This window comes from Anguilla anguilla, chromosome 1 (genome assembly GCF_013347855.1).
Source record: "Anguilla anguilla isolate fAngAng1 chromosome 1, fAngAng1.pri, whole genome shotgun sequence".
In the NCBI taxonomy this organism is placed as follows: domain Eukaryota; kingdom Metazoa; phylum Chordata; class Actinopteri; order Anguilliformes; family Anguillidae; genus Anguilla; species Anguilla anguilla.
The window spans coordinates 52,462,043-52,489,063 of NC_049201.1; the positions used below are offsets into that span (position 1 = coordinate 52,462,043).

The window sequence follows — 27,021 nt, forward strand, 5'->3', positions numbered from 1 at the left end:
TTAGACTTCTATCATCAGATTGATAGAGTGACGAGTGTTATATTAATTGAATGACGAATGTTGACCAGCTCAGTTACCGCTTATGAAAACACAGCTCTGAAATTGGTTTTCTTGGCAGTTATTGTAATCATTCGGTATAGCATTTTTTTGACAACAACATGAGAAAAAAAAAACCACCTTGAACTCAGATTTTGTGAGAGTGGGAACATGGGGAACATGCCCCACCTAGTGGTAAGGTCTGTGATTGTCCTGAACAATGAAACAATGAACAGCAGCAGCAGCAGCAACATGCATCAATTGCAGCGTGCTTAGCTGGAGTTTAAACCGCAGGTTTAAACTTCTAGACCTCAGAAGTTCATTGTAACTGGAACATCTATCCAAATCTATGAAATAATGAGTAGCTGTTCCAGTTGGAATGCAGTTCTGTGGTCTAGGGGATCTAGGGGCCTGAGGCTTAAACTCCAGCTAAGCACACTCCAATTTATCCCATGTCTTGACCTATAACCATATTTCAGATTCTAATACTGCAATGAGGGAATTCTAAACTGCATCACAACACCTTGAGTCTGTGTTTAGAAAGGAAAAATTCTGAAGAATTCTGAAGAATTCTGCTGGGCTGTAAAAAGACTTCTGGAAACCCTGATTGTCTGTGTGATTTCTGTCCCTCCCCCTCCTCAGTCAGCTGACTGAGTTGAAGATGTCTTGACTTGCTGAGTCACAAGACAGAAAGAAGCACAGGGAAGAGTTTATTGCAGGCTCTATACAGTGTTGATCTTGGGGTCTGTGTCTAAACAATAGTCTTTAAAAGAAGAAAAGCTGCCTGGATAGACTGAGGTATTTTATTCTTTTGGTGTCTTTGTCATTTTAATAGGTGTGTGAACATGGGAGAGTATGACAGTTTTAACTACTCAGCCTTTTCTAACCTGAGTTTGTGTTTAAAGTTATGTGGTGTTGGAGTGGACTTTGTGCATGCATTTGAGTAGAAGGCTGTGAAGATATTGCTGCCTGCTATTTATTTCTTTTGTGCTGTGCAGTTCGCAACCTTCTTGGAAACAGAATGTTGCAAAACCGTTCTCCGTTTTTCATGAGTTATTGCGTAATATTTTCAGATCATGTCACTCAGCAGGTTTTTATTCCACAGTGTAAACACAAGCATGTAATTCCACATGTGGGGGGACAGTCGTATATCAGATCACTGGGACCGGATTGGCATCTTTGGTGTGCCATCTAATGCCTTAATGTTCTCCTGCAGAAATGGACCCATCCCTGGCCATTTTTGCACTGGCATTCTCCTCGGCCACCCTCGCTTTGGACAATGGTCTGATGAGGACTCCTCCTATGGGCTGGTTGGCTTGGGAACGCTTCCGCTGTGACATTGACTGCACACATGACCCCAGCAACTGCATCAGGTATAGAGGCAGTGGGGGTGGTGATAGAAAAGTGTTCTTTTGGGGGCCTGAGAGTTTGAATGGAGTGTTAATGACTGTGTCACCTTTAACCCCCCCCCATAGTGAATGGCTGTTTAGGGACATGGCCGACAGACTGGCGGAGGATGGGTGGAGGGAGCTGGGATACGTCTACATCAACATCGATGACTGCTGGTCCTCCATGGACCGTGACAAACAGGGGCGGCTACAGTCTGACGCACACAGGTCCCATTCCACCGTTATTATTATCATTACTCTTATTCCATATATTCAGTGACTTAGAAATAGTTGTTACAGAAGTTTAACCCCATGGTTACTCTTTTTTATTTTTGCTTCTTATTAAAACATATCGCATAGGTGCTACCAGTTTGTAGATGGCCAGCAGTGTGAACTACAAGTATCAAATAGGACACATCTGCCTAACATTACAATCTGTGTAATGTCTAAAGCTTCCAGAATAACTTTTCACATTTAAAATGTCCCAATCGTGGGTGGTTTTTAAAACGCAGTTAATGGTTGTCTCATCGATAGTTTACTGCACTATCAATGATTAACGATCAGCTTAGGAACCGACAGACCGATCTGCAGTTATCACTCTCCTGTTATTTAATCAATGGTCACTGCTATGCTAATGCCCAAAGCTTCCTGCGACATGCAGGGATGTCCTGCTGAGGTGTGATTTTCTCAGACATTAGGCCCCATTCTCAGGAAAGCTGTTCGACATTTATAAGATCTTTCAGGAGACTCAGCCAATAGTATGGCCCAGATTCCATATATTGTTCAAATGTTTCAGGCACCAAAAGTGAAGGAATGTTACATACTGTTTTCAATATTTTCTTTTCATTTTGAATAATTTCAGTTTCATTTACCTTGCTGAGTATTTTGATAAGCCTGATCTAAATTTTTGTAAAATATATTATTTTCCAGAAATGTTGCCAAGAATGAGTAAGATATAGTGATGGAGAATCCATGCGGTGCTAATCAATCAGATGCTTGCACACTTATAGCGATAGTAAATATAATTGTATATTATTTTTCAGCTTCACTTTTTCAAACATACATTTAGTGTTGCTATTCTACATGAATGCTATGAAAGGTGATCGCACATGTGAATAAAATAGGTGGCAAACTTTTAAATTTTTCTTCACAGTACTGTAGCTTACTAATATAATTAACAACTAATGAATAACTGATGAATATTCTTCTAAAAATACCACAAACATTTATCCAGGCAAAATAAATAAATAAATAATTTTTTTAGGAATGTTAGGCTGTGTCAGTAGTCTTTTCAGTCTCTCCTCAGCCTGTCCTGTTTTTGTGATACTGATGATTTGAGCCACTTTGTTAATGGTGTGTGTGTCCCACCTGCTTCCCAGGTTTCCTGGTGGAATCCCAAAACTGGCACGTTACATTCACGACCGTGGCCTGAAGCTGGGTATCTATGGTGATCTGGGCACGCACACCTGTGGTGGCTACCCGGGGACCACGCTGGACACGGTCACCATAGATGCCCAGACCTTTGCTGACTGGGGCGTGGACATGCTGAAGCTGGACGGCTGTTATTCCAATGGAACGGTGCAAGAGGAGGGTGAGGAATGGGAGGAGAGGGGGCAAGCAGGGAGATGAGTGGAGGAAATGGAGAAGGAGAGGGAGGAAAAGAAGAAAAGAGAAAGGCAGAGAGTGGAGAGGGGAGGGAATAGAGGGATGACAAGGAGGGTTGTGAGAAGTGAGGGAGAGAAGGGATATAGATTTAAAGGAAGTTAAAGGAAATAGAGTGGGGACTAAGGACAGGAGAAAGAGAGACAGAGAGACTAGGTCTGAAAACATTAATTAAAATAGAGGTGTTTGTGTGTGTGTGTGTGTGTGTGTGTGTGTGTCCCATAGGGTATCCTCTCATGGCAAAGGCTCTGAATGCGACTGGTCGTCCTATTGCCTACTCCTGCAGCTGGCCTGCTTACCAGGGCGGACTCCCTCCCAAGGCAAGTCTCACTGATTTGTGAAAATAACCAGGGATCCATTCCCTGCCTCTGTGCTGTAGCCCTGAGTGCGGTCGGCTGATTGGCTGCTCCGCACGGTCATGTGCAGTGTTATTAAGACAGGATTTGGCAGGTTGCCGTTGGGCATTGAGATGTGATTAGTCACTACTTTGTAGAATATAAAAATGTGATTGGTTAACAGGTTGACTCTATTTGTCTGTATATTTCATTCCAGGTGAACTACACACAGTTGGGAGAGATCTGTAACTTGTGGCGTAACTATGGCGATATTCAAGATTCATGGGACAGTGTGCTCAGCATAGTAGACTGGTTCTCCACCAATCAGGATGTGCTCCAACCTGCTGCTGGTCCTGGGCAATGGAACGACCCAGACATGGTTTGTCTTACTGTCTACACGTCTCTCTGCCTGCCCCCCTGAACTCTTATCCCAATTTCGGTCCTTTTTATATAACTGTGTATTTACTTATTTTTCTGCACTCCCAGTGATTCCTGTCCATTGTCTAGTAGTACTCTAAGTCAGCGTGAAAGGCTGTGTGGTGTGTGTATGTGTGTATGTGTGCGGGTGTGTGTATGTGTGCATGTATATGTGTGTGTGTGTGTGTGTGATTGTTGTGTGTGTGTTTGTGAATGAGCTTGTGTGTATCTGTGACTATTGTATGTGTCTATTATTGAGAGTTCAGCATTGCAGTTATGAGCATTTTTGAGTGTATGTGCATCTGCATTTGACTTGTCTCTGCTTGTTTGTGCATTAGTGCTGTTAGTGTGTTAGTGTGTGAGCAGGTGGTGTTGTTTTCCCCCTAGTTGATTATCGGGAACTTTGGTCTCAGTCTGGAGCAGTCACGTTCTCAGATGGCTCTCTGGGCAATCATGGCGGCGCCGCTTTTCATGTCCAATGACCTGCGAGCCCTGAGCAATGAGGCCCGGGCCATTCTACAGAACAAAGTCCTCATCGGGATCAACCAGGACCCCTTGGGTATCCAAGGCAAACGCCTGCTGAAGGTGCCTTCCATTCATCAAACCGTATGCTGCACTGGGGGATAACTGCTGTTTGATTTGTCCAATCAGTTATCTAAGCCCAGAATATACGGGGGTCAACACAGGAATAAATAAATTGTCAGAAAAAACCAAAGCAGTATTATTCATACACAATATGAAATAAAAATTGTGTGACTGTGCCAAATTGTGTAATATTAGAAAATTAGTTGTTAAACATAATAATAACAATACCAGTTTGTGTTTTTTTTTTTTTTAAGTAATGATTGTAATATGTGCTTGATAAAATATAATCGATAACCAATGACCCAAAGACATTCACATATTTTCCAAATTTATCTACCCCCCCCCCCCCCAAATTTCAGGAGAAAAGTCGTATTGAGGTGTTCTGGAGGCCTCTGTCTGACTCAGCCAGTGCGCTGGTATTCTTCAGCCGTCGGACTGACATGCCATATCGCTACAAGAATGCTCTCAGCCAGCTGGGATACAAAGATGGCAACTATAAGGTTTCCCAAACACATGCTTTCCTTCTCTTGGTTTCTATTTGTATTGTGCTACTGTTTCCTTGCTTACAGATGCTCTCTATCCAGTGCAACTTACACAGCTTACATGTTTTACATTGCACAAAGACCTTTTATACAGACAGATAATTACTGAAGCAATTCAGGTCAATTGCCTTGCTGGTAAGGGCACAATGCCATTACCCCCACTTAAGATTTCAACAGGCAAACTCTTGATTTGCAAGCCTTGTCCCCATGGGCTTTATTATATTCAGTTATTCATTTTATTTTGGAAAATATATTTGTTGAATACAATTTGCCTTCTAAAAATACTTATGGGTTAGTGTAGCGAGAAACAGTTGTGAAAGGGAAAGGGAAGTTAAAAAGAAAAGAAGGAAGTAAAGAGAAGTAAACTGGGTTCTTCTGTTTTGCTGTTATGTGGAAGTGGCGTTGTGTGTCCGGAGCTGTATCTGCTAGAATGTGCTGATGCAGAGATACTTGTCGAGACTGGGATGGAGGCCCAGACAGGTGTGTAGGCAGTAGCAAATAATTTTTGTCCATAGTTATCATTATGTCTTTAAGGCCAGGTTGTGCTGCTGTGTTAATCTCACTGCTGGCCTTTTTGTGGACCTAAAATGCATACGCTGGCTGAGAATAGCTTGCAGACTGTGGAAGTAGCCAAAGGTCAGCACAGGGAAGAACTGCAGGGTGATGTATTGGCGAGAGCAGAGCAGGTGGGTAGCCTCGAGTGAAGCTGAAATTGACCTGCTGTGTAGCTCATAATTTTTCTGTTGGCTTTTGAGCTTCTCTTATGATGAGGGACCGAACAGGGATATAATTGGAGCCTGAAGACAGCAGTGCAGTACATTGAGACATATGGAGGACACTGAGAGGTTGGGGCATGGATAGAAAGTCTGAAATATCGCATAGATTTTTAGCATCTTAGCTGCTGAGTTAGGCCCTGGATGTAGCTTGTCATCAGTGTAACTGTCATTTTCTTACACTTCTTCTAGCTATCATTTGATATGACTGCATTTCTTCCAGTTTTTTAATGATGTGTCTCTCTTACATTCATGGTTATTTGAAGTTTTATTTTCCCCTCTGTCAATTCAGCTTAAAAGTAAAATGTAAATGCTTGTCATATTATGTGCCTAAAGGACACCCTGTATATACAGCACAATCTCTAGAAAAATTGATTATACTCTTTCTGAAATTTGAGCAACGGCTTATTCTTCTACATTAATGATAAGGACTACCTAATAATGAAGTCTCTCTCTCTCTCTCTCTCTCTCTCTCACACACACAGGTGTATGATGTGTTCACTGGAAAGACTATACCTGTACTGACCCATGATGCATATTTCACAGTCTCCATCAACCCTTCCGGAGTGGTGATGTGGTTACTGTCTCCCATAGTGCACTCGGGTCAGGCACACGAAAGAGAAAATCTGAGTTTGTTGCACAACCACATTGAGTAAAGTGTGGTGCAATCTGATCTTGAGTAAGACTCAAAAGAACTCTTGCTAAGATAAAAGTAAGTTTAATAAAACTACAACACTCTCATTAGACAGGAATACATAAACCACCATAAAGTCATAAAAAGACTGTATTTCATGATACTCGAAACAGCCTGATGCATGTTGTAAGGCAGTCAAGCAATGTGTGACCGGACAGAATATCACAACTTCCTTTTATACAGTAAACAACTGGGTCATATCACATGGGCTGGGGGTGGGGGGGGGGGGGGGGGGGGGGGGGGTGGTTAGAGATGGCCACATTAGGGTCACAGATTACTCACACACTTCTAAAATGTATAAATCAGAACCACAGGACTACTACAGTAAGTATATAATATACACATTTATAACTAACCTAGACAGTATAACATATTTCAGCTAATTTCCGCTTCTATCATTTTCTACTTCACCAAGTGCGAGGCCTGTTCTGTTCTGATGAGGACCGGTTTCAGCCCCGTTTTCCTCTGGCCAGTCAGTTCTTCTCAGGAACACTCTGCAGTGAAAGCTGGGCCAATGGTCTGTAAGGGACTGTGGACTGTGGTAGTCTGTGGTTTTAATCCCAACAACCAAATATTATAATGTGCTGAAACCTACACTACAAGGGACATTCAATAAAAATAAAATAAGTCATGTTTTAGAAAATATTTTTGCTGCAACATGTTTTTGTCATCGAAGACACTGGGATTATTTTTTTAAAAGTTTTTATAATTAAACTGTTTTTTCTGCTGGGTTTCACGAGCCTATTTTCTTTTTAAAAATTTTTTCTAATAAATGATTGCAACTTAATCACCCAGTCCCATTAGTGTTTTCTTCATAACTGAGGGGCGTTATTCACTCCTGCAATTATTGCTGTGTATCAAACTCTGCATGCTCTGTTGTGGTTTGCACTTAGAAATTTTACTCCATGGGTAACCAAAGTAGAATCGGAAGAGGTGTAGGAGGGAAGGTATAATTAAAACAAGTGAGATGATACTGTATAGAGAGTAGGATAGGTAAGAAATTGTAACCCAGGTACAATATAAATATATGGCAACACATGTATGGTCTGAATAGGTGAGAGAGTTGATACTGCTGATCTAATGATGGTGGGGGAGTTTACACCATTAGGCAGACATGTATTAGAACAATGGCAATTACTGTGGGGTTGGGTATTACAGCAGTCACTGTACAGACAGGCTGGAATGTAATGCAGAAGTGAATGAACAGCATGATATAATGTCCCCCTGCTGAAAAATATAACACAAACATGATGATCTGCATGTAACACAATGCCCATTTTTATCATAGACGTGATGCTTACACTTTGAAAATATTGTTATTCTGTGAAATAATCAGATGTCATGTGATACATCTAACAGATCTCAGATGGCATTCACGTTCACGTCCTTATCTTTTTTTTTACTGTTTGTCCTTGGACAAACTCAGAGAGTTTGCTCTGAGGCAGGAGATGCATGCCTTACCTTTTATTGCCACCAGATGGCAGGACAGACCAAAGTCATGTTTAATTGGCCCTGATCGCCAGATTCCAATCGATGGAAATTTGGGAATTCCTTTGTTTTATATATATATATATATATACATGTGCTTGTGTGTGTATTTTTCAATGGGGTGAAGCAGGAGAATTCAGTGGATAAAGGTAACTCGTTTCAGTAGGGAGATTTAATTGGGGAGAGTGAAGCAGAGTTCCATGGGAGAGACGCAGCAGAGCTTTCATAGCCCTGAAGGTCAGTACACAGAAGCACTTGTCTGACCCTCACACCATTACCCTGCAGGGCCAAGGGGAGGCTGTGTCCACCCATTACTGTCCTGAGGCTCACTGGGGTCGGCTGAGGGTCACAAGGAGGTCAGTGTGTGTGTGTGCCTGTGTTTGTGTGTGTGTGTGTATGTGTGTGTGGACTCAAGGGCAGACAAACACACAAGGACAAAGGCCACAGCTTTACACACCTGAAGGGGGTGGGGCGTGGGCAGTATTACTCCTATATCATCCCCCGACAATTAAATGATGCACAAAGCTGCCTTGCTTTCACTCTTTCTTTGCTTATCTCCTTCTGTCTGTTGCTCTGTCCCTCCCTCTCCCCTCCTGCCTCTCTTCTTCTCTGTGTACGTGTGAAGTGGAAGCAGAAGAACTGACAGGGATTCTGTTCCAAGCGTTCTCAACATTCTCTGCAAGCTTGTGTATGCATGTGTGTGTGTGTGTATGTGTGTGTGTGTATATGTGCATGTGTGTGTGTGTGTGTGTGTGTGCGTGTGTGTATGTGTGTTTGTGTGCGTATGTGTGCGTGTGTGAGTGTGTGTGTGTCTCTGTATGTTTGTGAGACACATTTGTGAGCAGATGCCGCTCTTTAAAAGACGACAATACTGATGGAAAAAGCAACTGCTCTGGCAAACTCAACCATTCCTTTTCTGTTGGCTCTTTACCAGACCTCTAGAACAATCTGCCCAATGTGCCACCACAAAGCATTTTAACAAACACATTCTATCAAACTAGAGCAGCTTTTAAACTGCTGCATTTAATGGACCTTTCTTTATTTGAACTCTGTTCAAGGCTGGGCATTTGTCTTACAAATTGTCTTGCATTTTGCATAAACATATAGGCATTTGAGTACATGCAATTCATTTGAATGCACAGTATTGCATTCATAGTAAATCACATTATATTGTACACCAACAAGCTTTCAGTGAAAGTCATATATATCACTTTTGCAGGGGATGCAATGCAAATCTATGTAACGACCCTGTCTGAACATGTTTTGAACACGGTTGAACCTCTGTTTGAGAAGATTTTTGATAAGGTCAAAAAGTCCCCAAATGTAGCAGAAGGGCCAGCAGTGTTGCTGCAATCAAAATGAAAACCGTAAATCTTTCCTTGAGCACCAAAGTAGCTTTTGGAGAATCTGTAAACGGCCTACTAGAGGTCAGTTTGAACCATGGCCTTGACCGTGCTATTGATCTGTGGTGGTGCTGCAGAACTGACCTCTCATTGCTAGCGTTAGGGTCAGTTAATGTTGACCCAGGGTCTTCTGTTTCCTCCTACATTATGTATTATTCTTCTAACAAATGCCCTGGGCGCTCAAGGGTTGGCAGTTGACATCACTGAGTACACCTTCCTCCAATAGGTGAAAGCTATAGGTTGTAAAATAGCCACTGATTTGTATGAATCTGAAGAGGCATATGCTTCTACTGCTATGAGGGTGGGTAGCTTACCAATGATTGAACTCAGCAAATCCTTATTTGGAAGAAAAAGAAAAGGAAAAGGGTCAAAAACCATTATAAACGATCATAAAAATTATAATCTGACCAAATTCCTACAGTCCAACTGTCAAGTGAATTTGTTGAAAAGGTACTGAAGGATGCAATCTGAAATTAACCCTCAACTATGAGACATATTGTTGTTCGCATGTTAAGTGTATTACAAATAGGATTTTAGGGTTTGCTAAAATGTTTGATGTTTTATATTATTGGAAAGGAGCGTGAAAAATGTTTACACATAGAAAAAATAGCATGTTCTAAGGTCTCTTAACAACAGTTCTGTAGCTTTGCAGGTATGCATGAAACCAATTAGCATATAAAATGCTTAATCAGGGCCATACCATAAAAAGTCTACATTTGGAACTATTAAGAAATTAGTTATTCTCACTTTTGGCAAATTATAAAATGAGAATCCCTCTGAAACAAACTAAACTACAGTTGAGCCACCCACAAATGTAATATGACACTAATGGGCTACTGAAGTAGAAAATTACCACCTGAAATGAATTGCTTTTGCTTGAGTTCAGATTTAATATCTGGCTGCAAATGTCATCATTAGTTCCACCAGTCTCTGCTTGTTCTCTCACATGTACTTCAGTTCATGTCCAACAAGAGGTCGATAGCCTTTTTTTCCAAGCCATGCGTCAAACAATTATCCTGATTGCACCACCCGTAGCGTCTACCTTGATAAAGTAATTAACACTAAGTAAGGACTGATGATGATTGACAACAATGTTTACAGGCACAATGTTAAATTTTGTCCTGTTTTTTAGGGGTGCAGATATATCACAGTATTTTTGAATGTTGTGCAGGGATGTTATTTTTTTTAAGCAGTAGGAAATAAATTAAGAATGAGAGCAATTATATAAACTTTAACCTCCACAGAAATATTTAAATAAATAAACAGTTTTTACAACAATAAGATCGTGGAAAGACAGTGGGGAATTTCATGTATACAGTTAAAATGTAAATTTAAGGTTCTAAACTTGATGATTAAATTTGATCATGAATGGTTGACAGTCTCTTCTGTTATTGATTGATGATGCCTGGTTAACAATATCCATGTGTAGGGAGGCATCAGTCTGCATCGCCAGGCAACAGATCAGTATCATTTTGCCTTTTGAGTAATGAATGGAAATATTTTCACAGTTGTATTCCAGAATGTACCTAGTGAATGCAGTTTTCTAATACAAATAATTTCCAAGTGCAGACTTACTCTACCCCTAAACCTGGAATTGAGTCTAGTGGGAGTGAGTACACTTCCTCAGGATCAAAAATCCAGGCAACTTGAAAAAATTTCTGAGCTGGTTGGCACAGACATGGCTTATTTTTGAGTTGATCAGGGTTGTGATGCATTACAGGTCATTCACAGCAGTAAGGTACATTGTATCAGCTAGGACAACTTTGAAATCACACATAATGGGTTGTAACACATAACATGTAAATCCTAATTGTCTGTGATCACAGACACGCTGTCAGTTGTTCAGATCAGTTCTTTAATTTTAATCTTTATGCAAAACAGTGATCTGTGGCACAAACGTATGCTGAGGCTGTCTAGCAGATTGAATTGTTTTGCTGTTTATCGCAAGCTTGTTTAAAATGGTTCTTTTTCGTTAAATAAAAACACATCTGTTAAATCCCGAATGACATCCAGCTGCTGCTCAAGGCTCTGTTCCCGTGCCGACAGATGATTCCCCACGCCGTGTTGATCTCACGCTTAATTGATGTTTATCTGTTTTTTTGTTGTTGATCTATTGTTATGTTCTTTGGAGGATTTATTGTGAAACTGCGAGCTGTGTGTAATAAATTAAATCCATCTGAATGTAGTGTACCAATCGATACTGTCGCGCTCTTGCATACATAATGTTTTTTGTGAAGTGTCTATTTTATATTCTATCCATGTTCACTTTCCTTCCTTTTAAGTCTCCCCTTATTAGGTCAACTAATTGTTTATATTCACACACACACACACACAACACACACACATATGTTTGTATTGCTATACTTGTGAGGACTTCCCATTGACTTACAGTCATAACATAACCTCTAACCCTAACCCTAACTCTAACCCCAGCCACTACATGCCTAACCTTAACCTGAACGTTAACCTAATTGTAATCCTAACCCTAACCCTAACCCTAACCCTAAGTCCTAACCCTAAAACAGCCTTTTGAACTTGTGGGGACCAGCAAAAGGTCCCCACCTTGCATAATTTTCCTCATCTTTCTATACTTGTGGGGACATTTGGTTCTCACAAAGATAGTAATACATGCCCACACACACACACACAAATATGTGTGTGTGTGTATACTGTATATATTATGTTACTGTTTGCCACTCATTTGACGATGCCTTTTGAGTGCTTACAGCAACCCATGGAGGATAACAATTGAAAGGAAAGCTTAAATCCCTGCAGGTCATGTGATAGAGACAAATTAGAAGCCCTATTATAATTATTTTAATAAATATTATTGGGTTATTTCAGCCATTATCAATCTGAATAATCTGAACACTGCAGGAAGAGGATTATGTTACAGTCTATTATCTTCAGAAAAAAGCTGAGCTTGCCTTTTCATTTTACTCTTGAAGACTGAGTACGGAAACCTCCCGGTTTGAAAGGAACATTTACAATGTGACATAATCACATTCAGGACATCTTGAGCATAATTTATGAGTATAATCATGTGCTTTAATTTTAGTTGAGCTTCAGTGTCAAAGCATATAATCTAAACAGCGATTGTGTACAAATAGAAAAATTCTAACAAACAAAATTTCAGAAAGACAAGACACAGAATTGGAACAAGATAAAAGTAAGAAAATGCTATTAAATGCATACTGAGTTATGTGTGTTGAGGCTTATTTAATAAACATATACCCAATACTGCACTAGCCCAAAGGTTTGGGCTGTTTGAGAGCTGTGAACGGCCTTTTGGGAAGCCACAGGAAAGCAGACTTTGATCCTGCTTCAGGTATTCTGCACCTCTCACACAGTCAGAGACTGCTTTGGGAAAGAGGAGTGACGTAGCAAAAATGGGCTAGTACGGAGCAGTGTGTCTCTGACTGTTCTCACGTAGCCCTCCCTCTGTCTTTTTCCATCTCTTTACCTCTGTCTGTCCCCTCCTCTCACTGACTCAACGCTGTTGGGCTGTCAGTAGAGGAATGATTCATTTTCTCTGCTCTCATTCGCTGATTTTTGTTTTTTTTTCACTCCAGTGAGAAGCAGGTGGAAAACAGGTCACCTTGTCTGAGGAGGTTTAAAGGTGCAATCTGGCTGAATTCCGGCTGGAACAGCTGTTTCTTTAGCGAGTTGATACAGCTGCACCACAGGAAAAACGAGAACCCATTTTGAGAGTGATGTCATCTGCTGAGATAAACTGCATGAATGTTTATTTGTTTGTGTGTGCATGTGGGTATGTGTGTGTTCGATTAAAGAGCAGTTTAAGGACATGTGTTGATCCAGCCTTAGACAATGTGTTTACAGACACAAACACTGAGAGATGTTTACACAACTGTACACACTACATACAACTGTATACAATCTTCTAAATAACATCCATCATAATGGACATCTCTTCTCTCTGAGCTGCTGGTGATGTCACTTGGGACTTAGAACATTTATATGAACTTGACATGAACTGTTTCACAACACATGCAAGCATATCCCAAAATATTATGGAACTTTACAGCTAAGGGGTCATGTGTGAATGAGACTGGCATTCTGAAAAAGGTGCTCTCACAGTTTACCACCTCAAGACCTAGTAACATTAATGGAAATGTTCAGTTTCAGTGTTACTGAGAACTAAACCATAGGATTAACAAATCAAGCATAGACACTTCAGCTTGTTTCACTAAGACATCCTTCCAGCTTCATTGTTTCTCACAACTCAAAAATTAAGAAAGCAAATGGAGCACACAGGTTACACCAAATGAACGATATCTTACTAGCTAACTAGCTACAAAGTACATGCTTTTCCAGAGGTGAGTGTACATTAAAATGATTCATAATGATGAACCTTGAACCTGAGATTGGCTTCATGATGGAATGGAAGTGGGTCAAAAGCACAACCACGTCATACAAATTCGTACCTTGTAAGGACTGTATGCATCTTGGTTATGGTCTTGAGCTACTTCCATTCCATTTTAGCCCTTTTGGAGCATTTGACAACCGCATGTTCAGACAGCAGTAACTGGCACCATCATGTGTGAATGCTATCAACCTGTTAAAATAAAGGCTGTTTGTTGGTTGTGTGATAAAGAGGAGACACTGGCAATGTGAGCTGTCACAATAGAATTAAGCAGTAATCTGCATCATCATTGCATTGAACTGCTTTTTTCATAGCTATTATCTGAATACATCCATCCATCCCCAACATAACGCCTCTGTCTCCACAGGGTCATTCTTACCTGCAGAATCCTCAAGCTTACGAGATGAAAAGCCAGATGCAGCCAACGTATTCTTACATATGACTACTGATTATTCTTTATGAAAAGTTGTTTAGAAGATACAATTAATATTATTCTTTGGCAGAGAGCCCCAGTCTTGACAGATTGATGCAAGTGGAGGACATGTTCCTGTTCCTGAAGTGTGTAGGGTACATTTCACTGAGGAGGGAAGGGGGCATCACACTGAAGTATGTATGAGACATCCAACTGAAGAGGGAAGGGGCTATCTCAGTGAACAGAATAGAGACTTTAGGGCGTAATGCTGTAAATTAGTGGACATGAGCTGAAAGTGTGCTCCATAAAGTAAGGCCATGACTAGGGAGGTAGGCTGCTCTAGGCTCTGCCCCGGATTGGGTCCAACAGGATTCTCATTTTGGCACTTAAGTCCCCCTGACATAACTGCTGATGCAAATCCACACATCCATTCTCTGGTCTGGACTAATACAACATACAGTGGAACCAATGAACCTGGTCAACTGCAGTCTTATATAATGAATTATGTCATACAATGGTTTCATGCTGGGTGGGTACAAACAACCATTCACTTGAAACACGCAAACACATAATTCCATTCCATTAATTCTGAAAGACACGTGAGTTCAAGGAGAGACCCTTGAGCTATATGGGGGGCATCACTGAGCCATGCCCCAGAATACCAAAGAATGCAGATACATTGAACCCTGAAGCGTTGTACAAAGTTACCCAGTTCCTCAGATTTATGTGGCCAAGCTGAAGGCCACAGAATGCATGATCAATGTCTTTGTTCACATCTAAACTTATTCTTCAATAAGGCTTGAGTATAAACCATTGCCTCAATGCTTGTGGTCCTTTTTTTTTTTGCTATGCTGCACTTTTATCTATTAATTATCTACAACCACCCATGGAGTTTTTAATCATTTGTAATTAGTTTCGTAATCATGATTTTCGGAAAACATACATTGTGATCTACAGACATTCATACGCACAAATATGCATGCAGACAAGCACATGCCTGCACACATGCACACACACACATTTTGTGTACACACACTCCTTTTTATGAATGAGTTTCTGGGTTGGCCAGCAGTGGCTGCTATTGGCTCAGGCTGCCACACTGTGTTTCCTGGCTCTGTGGGAGCTGCCTACATGACAAGTGGCACGTTTGCAGCACATTAAGTCGCTACGTGGCCTGGGTCCAAAGCGTCAGCTGCCTGGAGCCCGGAGGGAGCAGGTCACAGCCAGAGCTTCTGTACTGCCCCCAATGACACATAGCTTACACAGTTACTGTGTAGACTACCTGTCCCTGTCAAATTTACAGTGTTAGACAGAGACAATCTGTCCCTGTCAAATGTATAGTGTTACACAGAGACAGCCTGCCCCTGTCAAATTTACAGTGTTACACAGAGGCTACCTGTCCCTGTTAAATTTACAGTGTTACACAGAAACAACCTGTCTCTGTCAAATTTAGAATGTTACACAGAAACAACCTGTCCCTGTAAAATGTATAGTGTTACACAGAGACTATCTGTCCCTGTTAAATTCACACAGTTACTGCATAGACTACCTGTCCCTGTCAGATCTGCACAGTTACTGCGTGGACTACCTGTCTCTGTCATATTTACATTGTTACACATAGACCACCTGTCCCTGCCATATTTACACTGTTACACAGAGAGTACACAGTTCCTGTTAAATGTATTCTGTTACACATAGACTACACAGTCTCTGAGTCTCTGAGTCACTGAGTTATGACTCTCTCTCTCTCTCTCTCTCTCTCTCTCTCTCTCACACACACACACACACACAGACACCCAACCACACATACTCAATGCTATCAGTTCAATGAGGTGACAGCAGGTGAAAGTACTCAGAAAACCTTGTACAGGAAATGGTGTGAAGGGAGAAGTCGACTGTGAGGTCTACTGAACAGGGAGAGGCCTGTTGAGTCTAGCCTCTCTCAGGCTTAAAACTGCATTTGAATAACAATGTTTTAGGTCACTAACAATTGCAGCTCAGTCAAGGTGAGCACAGTATGATGAGGTGAGCAGTCTGTGAGGTATTTAATACTCCTTTCACGCCGAACCCGGCTAAAACCTGTGTTTGCTGTTGCATCCATGACCCTAATGCTGTTTGAGTTTTGAGGAGCAGAGGGATGGGGAATCTGCACATTAAAATGTTCAGGGTCAGCTCTAACAACTCTTTACGAGTTGATTTAACACTGAACATTTACTCTGGTATGTGTGGAGGAGGATATGAGGTGGTGTGATGGGGTGATGAGGCATAAAAGGATATGAGCAGAAAGGGGTAGAGAGCTGTGGGTGAAACGATGAGGTAAAAGCCGTACAGAGTCAGGAATGATGGACAGAAGGATGTGGAAGTCAGAGCAGGGAGGGGGCAATCGGAAAAAGGGAGAGAGAGGTAGAGGCATGGGAAAGAGTGGTTTAGGGAGGATGGGAGCAATGGGAAAGGGGCAGGGTGGGTGCAGGGTAAGGGAGGATGGGAGCTTTGGGAAAGGGGCAGGGAGGGTGCAGGGTAAGGGAGGATGGGAGCTTTGGGAAAGGGGCAGGGAGGGTGCAGGGTAAGGGAGGATGGGAGCTTTGGGAAAGGGGCAGGGAGGGTGCAGGGTAAGGGAGGACCCCGTGGTCTGATGGAGGGTCTGGACTGGGTCCAGGGGAGACCGTGGCAGAACATTCGAAACTGCAGCAAAGCAAGTCCTTGTGCCATTTGCCCCCCTCCCCGCCCCATACACACACTCTAGCACATACAAACACACGCACACACACACACACACACACACAGAAATGCAGACACACATGCACACACACACACACACGCACACACACAAACACATACACACACACAAACACAGCACGCACACGCACACACACACACACACACACACACACACAGGAAGCCTGTGCATAGAGACTGGGTAGCTGGGGGATGTTGGAGAAACCCCGGATGTTCAATCAGAGAGTGCCAGGAGGTGCATTCATCCCAGACAGCACAATGTGACTTCTAGGCAATTCTCTCCATTTTGACACTATCTGTATGACTGTCACACCAAGGACTTTACCAGCGGGCAGTAATCTGAATCAGACAATCTAAATTTGTCAATGTGACAAAATTGAAGCATTTTCAATATCTCTGCGAAGGCCGATTAAAATGGCTTTTTCTCCCAGTCCCATGTTTCTTAATCCTGTTTTTACAAAGAATATTTTTTAAAATCAAAAGATGAAATTATTGCAAGATATAATTATATATAGATAATAATTTGAGTACAGACGTTTAGCAGATTTTAAACAACTGAATTATAAATAAGAAGTACTACAAATTTGATATTATTATTTTTGACCAAACACATCCCATAAATGATCAAAATTAAGTTGATAAATCCAAGGGTCAGCAGGGTATATAAATATGAAAACATTCTAAAAGGAAATTGGAACTTTACAAGATAAATGACAAAGAGAGTAATTCTGGCACTTTAAATGCACCAAGCCAAAGAAATGGAGGTGGCCAAATGATTTTTAACAAGCAAATTGGCGAAAGAAAATGGTAAATGTATGCTATTAGAAAAGAAATCAAGACAACGCAGACAGCATATACTGTATACCTGACAACAACAGTGCATGCTTTACCAGGACAGAAAATCTTTTAGATTTTTTTCTACCTGAAGGGCAAGTCTGAACTAACCAAAATAATTATGACTTCTAAATCCTTTTTATGTTTGTTGAATCCTATTCCCACGAAGCTTGTAACACAACGGCTTCCTGCCCACTCCCAAAACATTTAGAATATTGCAATGCCTCTCTTTCTCATGACTCTTTCAAAATCGCTGTAATAATATTCCTGTTCAAAAAGCCCAATCCAACTCCAAATGACTCAGAGAACTGTAGACCATTTGTATTCTTCTCTTCCTGAGAAAGAGTAGGTGTACAAAACAATTACCCTTTAATTGTTTCTCTGAATTTCTACATCTGTTAAGGCACTCACCATGAGCACAGGTGGGGCCCTTTAGTTGCCACATCTAGCCTTGGCCACGTCATTAGCCAACCATGACTGGGAGTGACATGACAGGACGATGCAATTTTTCCTATTTCCTGTTTTTCAGAACAGCATGTGACAGTGCCTTTGTAAAAAAAAAAAAGGTGCAATACAAATAAAATAGGATTTTACTGAATTTTATTGAGTCAGGGTGCATTGTGATGTCACTCCATTATTCCATTGTTCCATTATTCCTGCAGACAATGCAGGCATGCTGGTAAATTCAGTGCTATATTTATGCCCACTGATCATAATTTAGCTTGTGACCATTGATCATAATTTAGCTGTGACTGATTCATCATAATTAGTAAAAAACCATTTCAGTCTTGTACAGAAGATCCAATTACTGAGCTCAGATCATAATTACTGTGTTCTGTACAGAAGATCCAATTACTGTGTTCAGATCATACCCAAAATTTTGCACTTAGTGCAGGTCAGTTTAACTCTGATTTTAACATCTGCTGATACGAAACTGATGGAAAGACATGAGAGTAACTCCAAGATGGTTTGTGAGCGGATTTCATGGTTTTTCCCAAAGGTATTGGGTAGAATGAATTTTAAAAAATCAATGATAAAAATCAAATTTAATGTTAAATAAATTACAATATATTTAATTATTACAATATGTCTGCCACCATGTGTACACCAAAAATCTTTTTTCCACTTTCATCCTCCTTTCCTACATAGGGTATGCTGTACACTCATCTGTACAGTGAATGCTAATGTTGCTCAGCTTGGAGAAAGTGATAAATGGGTTGCGCGGTGTTACAGTATACTCATTACATTACATTACAGGCATTCGGCTCTTATCCAGAGCGACATATAACAAAGTGTATAACCATAACCAGGAACAAGTGTGTCAAAAACCCTAGAGAGAAGTACCGTTCCAAGTGCAGGGAACAACCGCATAGTTCAACTTGGACCCTGAAGGATAAACTGGTTAATACTAACACAAACGAGAACAGTAACAACGCAGTCTACGCAAAAATACAAGCAGTAGATAAGATGAGTGCATGAACTAAGTCACCAACGAAACAGCTACCTAGTTACAACCCTAAGCTTACAGTTAATTTAGAGATTACAGGGAAGTAGGGAGGGATGGGGAGAGGTGCAGCCTGAAGAGGTGAGTCTTCAGTTGTCGCTTGAAGTGGGTCAGTGTCTCAGCTGTTCTGACCTCCACGGGGAGGTCATTCCACCATCGTGGGGCCAGGACAGACAGGAGACGTGTTCGGGAAGCGCAGGTGCGAAGAGGGGGAGGTGCCAGGCATCTTGAGGTAGCAGAACGGAGGGGTCTGGCTGGCATGTAGGATTTGAAGATCTTGTGGAGGTATGCCTGGGCTGATCCCTTGACTGCCTGGTATGCTAGGACCAATGTTTTAAATTTGATGCAAGCCATAACAGGCAGCCAGTGGAGGGTAGTGAGCAGGGGAGTGACGTGGGAGTGTCTGGGGAGGTTTAAGACCAGACGAGCTGCAGCATTCTGAATGAGTTGCAGGGGTCTGATGGCAGATGCCGGTAGTCCAGCCAGAAGAGAGTTGCAGTAGTCCAGGCGGGATAGTACCATTGCTTGGACCAGGAGCTGGGTAGAGTAGGTGGTGAGAAAGGGGCGGATTCTCCGGATGTTGTGTAAAATAATACCAATCCTACAGGACTGGGCCATCTGAGGTTATCTGCAGTTAAGCACTGTTATTTAAAAAAAACCCTGTTATTTTACACGTCCTGCAGAGCATGGATTATTCCAGCATGCACTCACTGCATGGTGCCTCTTTGATGTTTGGCCTGTGCCCATGAACATGAGGCGCCTGGTAGAAGCCACCCAACAGCATGGCTCAAATCACTGTCCACAAATGGTCATCCAATCACAAACCTGTCACTCAGATCACTATCTGCACAGAATCATCCAATCACAAACCTGCTGCTTAGATCACTGTCCACAGAGTCATCCAATCAAAACCAGTTGCTCAGATCACTGTCCACGCAGAGTCATCCAATCACAAACCTGCTGCCCAGATCACTGTCCACTCACAGTCATTCATTCACAAACCTGTTGCTCAGATCACTGCCCACAGAATCATCCAATCAAAACCTGTTGCTCAGATCACTGTCCACACAGAGTCATCCAATCACAAACCTGTTGCTCAGATCACTGTCCACAGAGTCATCCAATCACAAACCTGCTACTCAGATCATTGTCAACAGAGTCATCCAGTCACAAAACTGCTACTCAGATAACTGTCTGCATGGAACCCTCCAACTGCAAACCTGCTGGTCAAACCATTGTCAGCATAGAACTGAGCAATCACAGACTCAGTCTCTCATCTGCATCTGTATCAGTAGCAAATTTTACTAATTTTAAATCTGCCAATACAAAATGGGAGAATAGATTTTTCAGGTTGGTTTGTGCTTGTTGAACAAGGGAGCATAGATGGAAATGAACAAAATGTCCTTATAAACAGTACAATGTCCAGTGTTTAATCAACTCTTACAGAGTACACATGGTCCAGCTCTGCTCCAGAGTGGGCCCATATGTACTCCGTTAGAGTTGAATTAACACTGGACATTTTACTGTGTATCAATAAGCACATTACATTTACTTAGCAGATTCTCTGACCAAGAGCAACTTAAAATAGAAGAGAACATCAGTGTTACTCTCAGGAATACAAAAGTGCAATATCGCCAAAACGCACAGACAGCCTATTTATAATCAAAAACTGTAAAGTTAGCTGCATAATCAAGAATAAGTATCATAAGTAAAAATACCACCACAGAGATAATTATATCCTTACACAACAATACCATCAAATAAAATAACAGTAAAGATGAGGACAGCAGTTCTTATTGTGAGTTTTGATCCAACATCCTTCTTTAAATTGAAAAAGTATATCCGTTGAATATATGCCCATTTTTGGATACAAAACAAGCTTGTGGCTAGAACATGTTTGAAATCTCTGAGGAATAACACCATACATTGAAACCTGTTAAACCCATTTCCTCAAATAGCCTTCAAAGGTTACTGTGGTTTCTCTTACTCTTTACCCCTAGTTCGTCCTGGCAATTCATTGGCCCACGTCTTTAGGTTGGTGCACACCTGAAATACTCGTTGTCATGGACACAGGTACTCAGGTCTCAGGTACTTGGCACAGTGTGAAACTCTCTGAGGCAAGGTCTCATAAAATGGGTGCGTATCATTCAGGAGACAGTTGATTTAAAATTGATGTCACACACACACACACACACACACACACACACATACACACGCACACACACAAATACATGCGCGCACACTCACTTTCTATGTATTTTTGTGCAAACATGTGACACTCATTGTGTCTCTGTGAATGCACATGCAGTATGTTTCCCAGAATGCAGCAATGTACATGCCATCCACCAACACCAGATCTCAATCCTAGACAGGCGTCAATCAAATTCAGCATCTACCCTCTTCTGTTGCCCTGATTAAATGTTTTATTTGGAAAGACCAGCTGACGAATGGTAGATTCCAGCCAGGCCACCAAAAGGTTATCGGTTTATTAAATGCTTACCTCCGATTGGTCGATAGCCCTAGGGGACAGAGGGGAACCTCCAAGATTGGTGGAGAATTGCGCCGTGTGACCCACAGAGAATGCTGTCGGCTGTAACTGTAGCCCGGGCACGGCGAAGCCGGCTCTCTGGAGGCCCTCCAGTGTTGAATAGTGCAGGAGTCAGAGACCAGGCATTGTCCCCGTGCAGAGTTAACATCGCATCAACACTTCCCATCACTCCTGCTCTCAGGAACACAGCATCACATGGAGGGGGGACCTTTCGGTGCGATGAGCGGCCCAGAAAAGAGGCCAGCAAGCATTTGTGCAGCATTATCGCAGGGTGAAAGTATTGATCGCCTGTAGGGAACAATCTGGACAGAGTATGGTAGTCCACACCACTGTAAACTGCCCAGAAAAAGCAGAAGCCCTCATTTTAATGTATGCATTTGATGCATACAGTACGTGCACAAACACAGATAGAGTGCGAGTATGTGTGTGTTTATTGATCAAGAATGACTAAACAGCACCTGCCTGTGAACCTATAAAAAGCAAAAAGCAGCCTCACTTTACAGCCTGCACGTGAGAGAGTGATTGTATGTGTTTGCATGGTGTGTGTGCTTGTGTGTGTGTGTGTGTGTGTGTGCACCCTGTCCTCTTGTGCCAGCATGTGTGAGTGCCATTTGAAATGGGTTGTGTTTGTTTTTTGGGTAAAGTATTTATTACCCTATGCATTTTTGTATTTATAGCATTATTGCACTAATTATGAAATGTCATTGGCCCAGCAGTGATAACAGTTATTGCAGTGCTGACACCAACACTGCTTGTAAGGCCTATTATGGTGTGGAAAGTTCCTGGCATTCAGTTGCCCTTCAGTTAACTCCCTGTAGTTAAGCGATTTATCTTATACACCGGGCTGACTCCCTTAGATCACTCCATACTCTAGGACAGCACCCCCTATGGGTTGTTCCCAATACATACATATTGTAAATAGCTGTATGTAGTTAGCAATGACCTTTGGCGCACAACCATGCTCTCTTCATCTGATCACTGTGCCCCTTCTTAAAGGTCTGTTACACTTCATCTCATGTGTCTCAGAAAGTGAGTCATCTCTGAATGGCCTATTTAAGACAAAGTAAATGCGTCAGCTTTTCATTATATAAGTCCATTGACTCTGTAGGCTGAGTGCATCTGGTTAAGCCCCCTGTTATGTTTGCTGGAAAAATCAAACAGTCACATTCAGTGCCGTTTGGTCATAGCAGTAATGCTTCACATTTTATTTGACTAAACATTAACCTCTGGTTGGCTCAGTTAGATCATGACAAATAAATGATTTTTCAATCTTTCAGAAATGCATAAAACCACTCTTGTGTAAGTCTCCTGCCTGTTTTGTCTCGTCTGTCAAACTTTGAGGCTCGGGAGACAGCTTGCACGATGGTGGTGCTTGATTCAGATTTCAAAGGAACACTGCTTTTTTTCAGGCCAGGTTTCCTCCTCTGTTTATAGGCTCAGTATTCTTTCTCTCCATCTGGCATGCATCACCTAGGCCTCCAGTGCTGAGTAATGTCTGTAACTAACATCCGGTGAACTTGTCATCAAACACCAAATCTGGAGAGCTGGTTGGCCTTTTGCCAAATGCTGTTATTCAACAACAACAACAAAAAATTATTGCCACAGCAAAAATCACAACCTTGAAGTGACCTTGGTGACCTTTGACCTCTGAAGTCGACAGCTCTCTAATCTCCATTCTTCCCTCCCATTGCTTGTAGTGGCACGTGGAGACCTGAACAGTCATGCGAAGTGACCATTTTCAGTACTTCCCAACCCTGTTTCTGCAGATGTACCGACCCATGGGTTTTCATTCAAACCCTAACAAAGCAAACCTCATTCAACAGCTAGAAATCTCATCTAGCTCCTAATTAGTAGACTTGGATATGCCAAATTGGGGTTGAAATGAAAACCTACAGGACAGTAGATCTCCAGGAAGAGTTGGGAACCACTGGTTTACTGGTGTCCAGTGCACATGAAGTGGTGAGCACCTTTCATGCATCAAGGCCTGATGACCTTTAATAGGCTGTTAATGAAATTAAGCAAACTCTGAGAGAGGACATTGAGTGGAACATGGTGAACAGGCATGCCCCGTGACCGAGTCGGTTGTCACAGCTGCCTGCCCCCGTTTAGACACTGTGGCATACGTGTTTGCGGCATGGACAAATACAAAGGAGCTCTTCTAAAACGGAATCAGGAATAGACGGCCTTGATAAACACCATTAAAAATAACCCCATTGAGAGCCAGCTGACCTTCAGGCCTGTGAGCGAGTCCTGCCAGAGCCAGAACGTACCGTTTTGTCATCTGCTCTCCTTCCACTGGAATGAGCTGCAGTCAGAATACCCCTGGATGGGGTCCAGGCGTCACACCTCCCCATGATGATGGTTGACAGCCAGGCGTGAATTCCTAGCTGGAAAAAGTTTGTCTGAATTTCCTAATCTACTAATTTTTCACTCAGGATTTTCCCCCTCTCCAGACAAATGTCAGCAAATCAAACAAATGGAGCTGGCCTACTAATCTAATTGTGGACGTTTATGAGGAAGAACCTGTGTGTTTGATAGCACTGTGTCACGGCACTGCTTCTTCTGGTGCTCTCGCTCTGCCATTCAGTGTGAAGGAAGAAGGATAATCTGATTGGATGGTCTTCATACCTGCTGACCTGCTTGCTACTTGCTTCCATGTTTTTTTTAGTTCAGTGTTATTTTGTACAGATCATCTGAGTCTAGTTCCTGTGCTGTCATTCTTTCAATGGATTACTCATGAATGATTGTAATATCTATTCCTGAATCTACAGTTCCTAACTTAATCTGATCTGTATTGCTGAATTTGGGGCCAGTTTCTGAGACCCAGATTGAGCCTCATCCGAGACTAAATCCAGTTTTGAATGGAGATTCTCCATACAAAGCTCAGTTTAGTCCGGGACTAAACTTAATCTGTGTCCGTGAAACCCCCCCCTGATGTTCACTCATCTGCTGTTCATTGTGGAATCTCTGAATCTGGTCTTCATCAATGACTCCATTCCTCATCCCTGAATCTGCTGGCTCGAGCTTCTGCAGAATAACCTTCTGACACATTTACCTTTGTCAAGACTAATTCCACGGGCCCTACGCCCTCATGACATTTCTCTCCCATTATAAACAACTCTAGACATCCTGTGGGGATGGACCTTTAATCACAGATATAATTACAAAGCTGGTTACACGTTAATAGTTTCTCATAAATGGATTTCTTTTCTGTCTAGTCCCATGATAAATTCTGTGGAAGCACAATAGGGGTTCTGATGTTTCTCCATGTTGGTTCTGCAGTGGATGATAAATATTTTTGTTTTTGGTCTCGACCCATATCTTGATGTAGCTTGAAACCCTGACCTTGCCTGTGATGTGGAGGACTACCAGCTTTTTTATGATGTTATTTGCATGTTTGCACGGTACAGTTTGTTTGTTTGACTGCTATTTGCTGATTTGACACATTGGAGCAGTATAAAAACGGGAGCCAGTGATAGAATAGAAGATATAAGTCGGAATGTTTTTTCTTTATTGGGGCATGTACACAATTGTGTATGGATGAGAACTGAATTTCAATTTTTAACAGCAAGTATATTGCAACGTCATTATTTTTCCATTGGTACAAATGTCCATGATAAGTTGAGGAGGGGGTTAAAGCACTGAACTTTAAGAAACATATCCACTAGGGGTCACTGTGGCGTCAACAAAAGCTGGGGCACCAGTAACATTTCACCTCAGGTTCCTCAGGAGACTGCTATGAGTGACTGGACAGACCATGCAGCGACTGAGTTCAGCTTCTGTCTATAGTTATGACAATTATACCCTGTGCAAATTCCACCAGTACAGGGTAACAGTGTGCATATGAACCAGCAGCAGGGAACTCTACACCTCTATGCTAGCACTGGGTAACTGTACGCCCCACCACAAACAAAGCAACTTTGCTCTTCTTGCCATCATAGAGGGACTCTACGTCTTAGATCTAACTCATAGTAACTCAGTATCGCTCAGCTTTTCACCAGCATGGGGCAACTCTACATATCAGTGTGAGCTCTGGACAACTCTATACATCTGTTCCAACTTAACACCTTAGGTCAATTCTATATCTCTGCACCAACATTGGGCAACCTGATGCCTTCATGCCAATACAACAACAACCATTCATACCATGTGTGTGTGTGTGTGTGTGTGTGTTTGTGTACCTGCTATTCTTGGAACATCATAAGACAGGCCTGGTACTATTGCTTATATAAATCAGGTGGATGAACTTACGTTGCCCTACATCATGAGTGATTCTGGAGAAGATCATCTGCTGAATAAATGCAATGTCACGTCTTGTAATGCAATATGATTCAATGTAACGTGTGTCGTGTGACACCGTTCCGTATAGCCACATAATTTATAATCTGTCTTAATTTATAAATCTGTATGGGCTAATATACTGTATTTATCAGTGCTTCTCTAAAGGCATTGTATTTAAGAGTGACACGGTACTTTAATATGAGCAATAAACTCCCTTCCTTCTCCTGTGTCACAGAGGAGGTTTCTCCTTTAGGCATCTCTGCTTTCAAAATGTAAGTGGGGTACACAGGCAGATGATGAACCATGTCATTTATGTGATAGCAGTCTTTTTTTTAAATTAAAAAAATAATAAATTTAAAAAGCATTGTAATGTCCCCTGAAGTAACTTCTGAGAATATTCAGCTGCATAAGAGTAGACAAGAGACAGGAGCTCCCTTCCTCCTCACAATCAGCCTGTCATTATGTCCTGTTTTAAAACATCGAGCTGACTCAACTTCGTGTCTTCTCTGTCCATAATGATACGCCCACACAAATAGACATTCACAAATATAGATTTAATTACATGTCTGTATATTTAGCAGGTATTTTATTTCCAACTACGATGGGCTGAAGTGACATGCGACACACCAACACCACAGGCCTCTTTCTGAGGGCAAAAACGGGGAAAAGAGAAAGCAATTCTGCATCCGGTACCCTGCCATGCATTTCCATGGCAACAGCTGTGAATTGTTAGTATGTTGTTCAGTGCACCTCTAAGATGATTTATAAGATAATATATAAAAGCATATTTCCTTCATTTTACTTTTCATTTTAATAAACTCCCGTTGGCTGAACAGTTTTTCCTGTGGTAGTGAGTAGTTGGTCTCTGTTGGTGCTGAAGTCTAGAATTGCCCTATGCTGGTGGTGGGTGAAGGATTGTTGTAGTGTGGGACAGAGGAACTACTTGGCTATTTGGTTTTTATGAATTCGTTGGTACGTAATATTCGTGATTCCTGTTGG

The 27,021-nt window shown here is 41.8% G+C and overlaps 1 protein-coding gene across 1 annotated transcript; it reads left to right on the forward strand.

The window, feature by feature from the left end:
- The first annotated feature begins 696 nt into the window (after positions 1-696).
- On the forward strand, positions 697-6,544 carry LOC118220561 (alpha-N-acetylgalactosaminidase-like). The gene is made up of 9 exons (XM_035404411.1): positions 697-834; positions 1,253-1,409; positions 1,512-1,652; positions 2,804-3,015; positions 3,312-3,406; positions 3,639-3,800; positions 4,226-4,423; positions 4,783-4,923; positions 6,224-6,544. Exons 2-9 carry the CDS (start codon positions 1,255-1,257, stop codon positions 6,392-6,394), a joined length of 1,275 nt encoding a protein of 424 aa, XP_035260302.1. The 5' UTR covers positions 697-834; positions 1,253-1,254; the 3' UTR covers positions 6,395-6,544.
- Positions 6,545-27,021: the final 20,477 nt, after the last annotated feature.